Source organism: Rhagoletis zephyria, unplaced genomic scaffold (assembly GCF_001687245.7).
Source record: "Rhagoletis zephyria isolate East Lansing unplaced genomic scaffold, Rhagoletis_zephyria_1.1 Rzeph_scaffold_00621, whole genome shotgun sequence".
NCBI classification, from domain to species: Eukaryota; Metazoa; Arthropoda; class Insecta; order Diptera; family Tephritidae; genus Rhagoletis; species Rhagoletis zephyria.
The window spans coordinates 16,774-25,253 of NW_016157705.1; the positions used below are offsets into that span (position 1 = coordinate 16,774).

At 33.1% G+C, this 8,480-nt stretch overlaps 1 protein-coding gene across 1 annotated transcript in view; it reads left to right on the forward strand.

Moving 5' to 3' along the window:
* The first annotated feature begins 370 nt into the window (after positions 1-370).
* Positions 371-8,480, forward strand: part of Phm (Peptidylglycine-alpha-hydroxylating monooxygenase) — a 195,448-nt gene continuing 187,338 nt past the window's right edge. The window contains exon 1 of the mRNA XM_017613169.1: positions 371-669. Coding sequence (XP_017468658.1) covers positions 508-669 — 162 coding nt within the window. The 5' untranslated portion in view covers positions 371-507. The remainder of the gene's footprint in view (positions 670-8,480) is intronic.

Genomic DNA, 8,480 nt, shown 5'->3' on the forward strand with positions numbered 1-8,480 from the left:
AAACAAAGAATATGAAGACGAAGCATAAAGAAAAATATCAAAGCAATTTTTGAGCGCATGTTTGTGCTAACCAAGTTATTATTACGTGTTTTTGCAACCAATCACCGCGCAGTTCATTTTAATTACATTTGCACAAAAAATTTATTCAAAATTGCCTAAAAATCACTGAAATAAACCAGCGACAAAATACACATAAAGAAAGAAGCAAAACAGTAGTAGCAAACTTCAAAATTACGAACGTCACACACAACACACGTCTGCTTCTCAACAGGTCAGATCTGCTCAAATTGGTTGATGGGTATCAATAGAACGTCACCCTAGTATCGAATACCGATTTACCCAGTATCGAATCAAAAGTATCGATACCAAGATTTTATCAATAGTATCGCAACCCCTACGTGTATTAAATATATTAGTGGGGATATATTTTGGTGACGTGCATATGATTTACCAACAAGTGTTATAATATATGTTTTTAATCAGGATTTAGGATCAACATTTCCTGACATGGGTATATTTGTCTTAATAGGAATTTTCTTTACACTGCTCTGCCCAATATACGTATTGGGTACATTCAAATACTTGGAGGACAACAAATTAAATGACGACGATTTCGCAGGACAAATTTCTCAGTTCCCACTTTTGATGCCGCAAGTATCTCCAAATACGGTAAATATTCGGTATATTTTAGTATAATGAATCCCTTATCCTCGAAAACGGGTTATGACCCATGTTGCCCTCCGTCCCGTTTTCGATGGGTAACGGTACAAAACCTGGTGGGACGCAAAAGGGTTGACTTTAGTGTACATCGACAAGTCTGTGGTTCAGCAAAAATATCGAAAAATTTTCTCATGAAACTGCGAGGATGATAAATTTTGTGGCAGGTAATTAAAGTGTCGTGTCAATTTTTAAACCTTTTTCGCATTCTGGGCGCCCTTGTAACCGGTAAATTTGGTTATCATCTCATAAACTGGTAACAAAATATTGGGGTATTGTTTGCATATTTGTACCACGATTTTGGGGTGCTGTGTCCAAACGCGTAAATCGAATCGAATCAAAAAACTTGTGGGCAGCTGCTGCAGCTGGCCAGACATAGCAATAGTCAGCGCTGGTCTGATAAACAGCGAATCATCGCGGCCTATGCTGACTTTGGCATCAGACCATCTGCCCACAGTCATCTCGATCGATAAACTAACTGACTTTGATTCCGCGGAACACCGGACCTATATCAAATTTTCTAAAGCTGATTGGAAACCTTGGTGAACGTAAGTTCCGAAGGGCTATCACCGCTGCTGCAGCTCACTTCGTACCGGCAGGATGCATAACGGATCCACGTCCAAATTTCCCTGCTTTGGTCAACCGCACAGTGAGACAGTTCCCAGGACAGTCGGGTCTACGTAACCGGAACGACCCAGATTTATATCTGGCCAAGGACTGTCACTCCAGCAACACTCCCCAAAAAGTCTTTGGGGAATTTGTATGCTGCTACAACAACAACAACAGCCCAATAGTAACCGCGGCAAAAAATGGTTTTTGACGTGTCGTCCAATTTGGATGAAATTTTCACAGTATATTAACAGATATATGAGTAACAATTCCCTGAAATTTCAGCCTCATAACTTCATTACTTTTTGGTCTAGAGCAAGTCAAAGTTGAGGTATGCCAACGCGCTTGAAATATGTTAGTTCAATATGTAATAATCAAAAGCTTATTAAAATAAAAATACATAATAAATGTAACTTTAAAGTATTTTTTTAATTAATTTAGTTATTGTAGAATGAGTAAATGAAAAAATAAATTTAAAAAAAAAACAAAATTTTTTTTTTCTTAACAACAGAATTGTGGTGCAAAAATTGAACATTTTGCATTTTCAATGGCCTAGGAAATATAGAGCAGCCCCTCGCCCTAGGTGCAGACTTATACCAAATGAAAGTTTGAAGTCTCAGCTTTAATTTAAAGTAGAGGACATATAGCAAAAGTTTGCAAAAGCACATTAAACATACAAAAAACTACAAAAAGTACGTAACGCGCACATTCTGTCGCTATACGTATGTTAGCATGCAATAGCATGTTTACAACTTTTTACTTTTATTTTTTTTAATTGTTTACTATTCACTTATTGTGCAAGAGAATAGTAATAAATTACATTTGTTTTTTGTTAGTTATTCAGAATTATGCTTTAAAGATCATTTATGTTTTAATAAAAATATTCTTGTTTATTTACGTTATTAATTTGATAGATAATTTTGTTGAAGGTCATTGACTTTGGGTTAGATAGTTGCATAATTTTTAATTTAAATTGATAGTGCAAGATATTGTTCTTATCTAAGTTGTGTTATGATCACTTTCTAATGTTGTTAGTTTAATTGTTATATTGTAGTGCCGCTTGTCGCCTGGCAGGAAAATAGAGTATTTTAAAAGGTTCAATCGAAAATACCAACGCAATCTTATTTTTGCTAAAAACAAGTAGTTTCTTTCCCGCCATCTATCGGCAAGTTTGCTTGTATCCCCTGGAGCCAATCCTCCCCAGCAAAAAGTTCGCCGCCACTAGCTAACCGCTCACCTTTTGTGTTTTTTTTGCCGCCACCAGCATAATGTATAAGTGCATAAATTAAAACAACTTAGCTATAAAGTAACATTAGTGAGGCCCTCAGCCGCCATAGAAAATAATTTTTTTTTTGATTTCGTGCTCAAGTGTTAGGACTTGCAACTTTGGTTTTAAATTCATAAGTATAAAGAAGGAAAAAAAAATGTAATAATGTACTGCAACTATTAACTTAAGAAAAAAAATGTTTGCTTAGAAAAAGGAAAAAAAAAAAAAATGTAATTAAATTAGAGGAAGAAGGTGCACCTTAATGCATGCAGCTAGTAATACTTGATTACATACATACGTTTATACACTAACGCAACCATACACTCATGATTATGCCCGCTTCCCGAAAATCACAAAAACGTTCCAGCCTCAACAGTCACCACCCCTCGCACACCGAAAGATCTTTCGTCGTGGGAGCAATGCTGTAATTCTCTTGCATTATAATTATTTTTGTTGTCCAAAGCTCATAAGCAGCCTAATATAGTGATCATAATTTTGGTTTTGGTTGTTGTTGGTTTTTGGGCATTTTTTCGTCCGCTGAGCCAAATCATTTTTTTTTTTTGCTCAAACATATGTACATCTGTACACACATAAATGATCGTGTTCTTATCAATTTTAGTGAAGTAAAAAAGTAAGAGAAAAAAAAAAGAGAGAAAAAAAATAACTTTTAGCTGTTAATCCCAGCATTTCTCTTACATATTTGATATTTTATTTTGTGCTCACAAACTTTTTAAAAACAAACTGTAAAATAATATTACATTACATAACTGGTGTAAATGTAGACTTAATTCACCGCTTGAAAATTATATTAAATACTATAAATAGTAGTAAAAATATAGATGTTGGTAAATTCCATACGTATTGCATGGACACTGCAAAATTATATGTAGAGCTTTATGGCTGGTACATGCCCATCACTGTGCATAAAGTTCTCATTCACGGCAGCAAAATGGTATCTGAGGCTATATTGCCAATAGGTTTGTTTGCAATTTTTATTTTTGAAAGTATTTTTTTAAACTTTATTGAATATTAACTTTTTTTTTTGCTACAGGAATGTTATCCGAAGAAGCGCAAGAAGCAATGAATACGGAGTATAGAAACTGTAGGCTATTCCATTCTCGTAAAAATTCACGTATTTCTACGAATGAAGATGTAATGCACTATTTGCAAATATCATCAGATCCTTATATTAATTCATTTAGAATGAGAAACAAATTAAAAAAATTAGAATACCATGATGATGTTAAAAAATTATTGATTGAATGAAAAAAAAATATTGTTTTTTTTATTGCATTTCAATGGGAGGTGGGCGTATTAGTGGGCGTGTTATTGTAATTTTTGCATGAAACATTTTAAATGATATAAATTACAGTAATATCGAATTTGAAGGTTGTATTTAATATATTTTAGAAAATATGGCACTTTTTATGTTGAGGTAGTATGGGTGATGGTGTTAAAAGTGGGCCAAAGTTCAATTTTTATTTCAAATAATGTTTGTAACTATATAACATTCAAGTATACCAAAATTGAAAGTTATACCTAAAGTATTACGGACAATACGGCATTTTACAAATTTCGACTGTATGGCAGGTGGGCGTAAAAGTGGGCGAATTTTCTTAATTTTTTTTTTAAAAACTGGAATTGTCTCAAAAATAACCTGTGCAAAATTTCAGAGCTCTACAATGACTCCTTGTATTTAATGCCGGCGTTGTCTCACTGTGAACCGTGAGGTCACTGTCCAATCCGACGAAGCACGACGACAGGGTCGAAATTTCTTTGGCGACCCTGCTTCGTCGGACCTATTCGTCGAGCTATTTTAGCCACGTGTGTCAAGTTAGCACTACACTTTTCGAAATTGGAAATGTTAACTACGGCATTAATTGTAGTTTTTTTTTGTAAATTTGTTGTGTAAAGAAAAAATTTGTAGCTCTCGTTTTTTAAGAAAAAATGGTATGTAGTGCAAACTTGACACCATACACTTAGTCGATAGAATGGAGATATCCAGTATGTCCCTATGCCATTAATTGTAGCTTTTAACTTTAAAATTTGTTGTAAAAAGAAAAAAAATTGTAGCTTTCGTTTTTCTGGAAAAAATTTAGTTGACTTCTTTTCGAACAAAATCTAGTATGTAGTGCTAACTTGACACCATGCACCCTTGACGACAGAATTGACATATTGAAAAGGTTACAACGGAATTAATTGTAGTTTTTTTGTTGTAAATTTGTTGTGGAAAGAAAAAATTTGTAGCTCTCGTTTTGTAAGAAAAAGTGGTATGTAGTGCTAACTTGACACCATACACCTAGTCGATAGAATTGAGATATTGAAAATGTTATAACGGCATTAATTGTAGCTTTTTTGTTGTAAATTTGTTGTGGAAAGAAAAAATGTGTAGCTCTCGTTTTTTAAGAAAAAATGGTATGTAGTGCTAACTTGACACCATACACCTAGTCTTTTAACTTTAAAATTTGTTGTGAAAATAAAAAAAATTGTAGCTTTCGTTTTTCTGGAAAAAATTGAGTTGACCCTTTTTCGAACAAAATTTACTATGCAGTGCTTGTTGGTGTGTAGCGTTGTCGTCAATTTCAGCTAGAAGGAGGCCCAGGAAGTGTGCGACTTCCACAGGGGCTGTCCGTAGGTGTAGGATTAAAATATGTTATATATGCATATGCTTATTAAATTTACTTGTTTTGTGAATACCTTTAATTTTAAATTTATTTTATTTTGTTGTTAATAATTTGTAATGGAAATAATATTGTTCAAAAATTTTCAGTACTCAAAAAGCTTTTTAAAGAACTAGCATAAAATATACAGACTCAATTTTAATTATTTAAAAATTTATTACCAACTATAATTGGCGATCCTGCCTTAATTTGACGAGGCCATACCTTTTAGCCAAGGCAACTAATATTAGATCCGCATCAAGAAATATAGCAGTCACTGGAGTTTACATTTGTTTTGAATTTGACAAAAATACGACTTAAATCTTAAGCCGCTAATTGACCAGTTTGAGCAGCTAAACTAAATCAACGCACTTCTAAATATCTGGGAGCGTTTGTACAAAATATATAATATCAGTACATACAAGAGCAGGCAAACAGGAATAGCAACAACAGCACCATCAAAGACAACAACTACAACAATTATAACAACAACAAATAAATTTACGTAACAACGGCAGCGAGCAGATATCAATGGATCTAGCAAGCAACAGTCCATTTTGAAAGATAAGCTACTTAGTTTTTACTATTATTATTAATATAAGTTCTTTAATATTAGATAAAATTCTATAGTTTTCTTATTTGTAAATTACTCATTCCCTTCAAAATGATTCATTCACCTCAGAATATAAACATGCCTATACACACACAAGATTTAGATAGTTCATTGATCGATTTACAAAATGACACATTTCAAGAACAAATTAGAAATCCATATGTAGAGCAACATATTACTGAAGTTTGTGCAACTTCAGTAAAACTTCCACAATTTTGGACTAATTGCCCAGATGCATGGTTTATTTATGCAGAAATGCAATTTAGTACAAAAAATATAACACAAGAAAATACTAAGTATGAACATATTATTACGGCCCTTCCACAAGAAGTCATTGTAACGATTTTGGATTTCATTCAAAATCTGCAACAAAATAACAGATTCACTGAGTTAAAGAAAGTCTTAATCGAAAGACATTCTTTAAGTGAGAATTCAAAATTGGATAAAATTTTGTCAGATTCTGAAATTGGGGATCGTAAACCTTCAGAATTTTATCGGTCACTTATGCTATTTTCCGGTTCTCATTTCGGCCAAAATATTCTCAAAAAACTTCGGCTTAGGAAACTTCCCAAAAATTTAAGTGCGATTTTAGCTAGTTCAAACTAAAATGATATAAATGAACTGACTAAATTAGCGGATATCATTTGGGAAGTAATTAACAAAAATGAAATCTCTTCAATTAATAATATTTCAAATTCTAAAGAGCAAAATTTGATTATTGACAATTTAGTAAAAACAACTTCTATCATGTGCGAAAATTTTCAAAAGATTTCTTTGGAATTATCTGAAATTAAACATCATTTGAGTCAAAATCGGAGTAGATCAGGATCATTTCAAAGAAACAGTTTTGGGAATTCATTTAAGCGTACATCAAGATCTAGAGACAATCCAAATTGGATGTGCAAATATCATTATAAATTTGGTGATAAAGCAAAAAAATGTGAACAACCTTGTTCATATTCTAAGAATAAGGATTCAACAAACTAAATTCGTCCGTTGTTACAGCGACAAACAACGGAAATTTAGATATTTCAACGCGTCGCTTATTTGTTTTTGATAAGGAGAATAGACAAAATTTCTTAATTGATAGTGGAGCAGAAATTTCGGTACTTCCGGTATCAAAATTTCCTCATACAAAAAAATCTTCTGACATCATTCTTACTGCAGCTAATGGTTCGACGATTTCGACTTTTGGAAAAAGGCTTTTGAATGTTAATTTAGGTTTAAGACGTGAATTTCCTTTCACATTTTTAATAGCTGACATGGCAAAGCCAATCATTGGTGCTGATTTTCTTTGTAAATATGGTATTCTAATTGATATCAAGCACAAACGTTTAGTTGATCCATTGACTAATCTTTCTGTGGATACGATTTCGAATTTTTGTAATATTTCACTTCCAAAATTATTTATAGTAGATAATCAATATACAAAGTTATTAAAACAATTCTCTTCCCTTATTGAGGAACCAGATTATATGAAGCCAGTTAAACATTCGACGGTACATCGGCTTGTAACAGAAGGAAGTCTTCCATTTTCTAAACCAAGGCGGTTAGACATAATTAAATATAATGTTGCTAAAGCTGAATTCGATTTCTTAGTTAAAACAGGAATTTGCAGACCTTCAAATTCCTCAGTTGCATCTCCTCTCCATTTAGTACCTAAAAAAGAATTAAATGATTGGCGTCCTTGTGGCGATTTTCGAAGATTAAATGTAGTAACTGTTCCGGATCGTTATCCCTTACCGCATATTCATGATTTTAATATGAATCAGAAATAGAAATATATTTTCTAAATTGGATTTAATAAGGGCATATCATCAAATTCCAATGGCGGAAGAGGATATTTATAAAACCGCTATTACGACACCTTTTGGCATGTTTGAATTTACATGAATGCCTTTCGGACTTAGAAATTCAGCGCAGACTTTTCAGAGATTTATTAATGAAGTCGTTAGTGGTTTAGATTTTGTTTTTGCTTATATCGACGACTTACTTATTGCAAGTGAAGATGAACAACAGCATTTAAAAGATTTACAAGTGCTTTTTCAACGCCTTACGGAGTACGGTTTAAATATTTATAGCTTTACGTTTTATTAATTAAAACTATATTTTACGCACTTAGCGTACAAATAAACTACAAAATCAGAATTCTTTCTTACAAAGCAACGCGTCCGTTAAAGTATAGAAATCGAATGAATATCTTAAATGAATGAATAAAGACAAGTGAATAATGAATAAAGACAAGTGAATAATGAAAAACAATGTTGCCAACTGGCATTAAATTCGAGTGTACGGGCAAATCCCTACACCACTCCCCTTCTAGAGATTTCGTCAAAGAATGGTTATGTATGGTATGTCGCTATTATATTGGAACGCCTCCCAACTCTTCCTTTGGAAAGTATGCAGGTTTCAGCCGGTCGATGGAAACAGTTACTGCTTTCGAGCCGATTAAAATTGTGTAATTCTTAGGATATCTGTTAACGACCAGATACGGCCCATCGTACGGTGCTTTTAATGGTTTACGAATAGTGTCGTCTCGTAAGAATACATGGCTGCAAAAACGAAGATCCTTAGGAACAAACACTGCAGCTTTTCGATGTTGTGATGTTTTCGT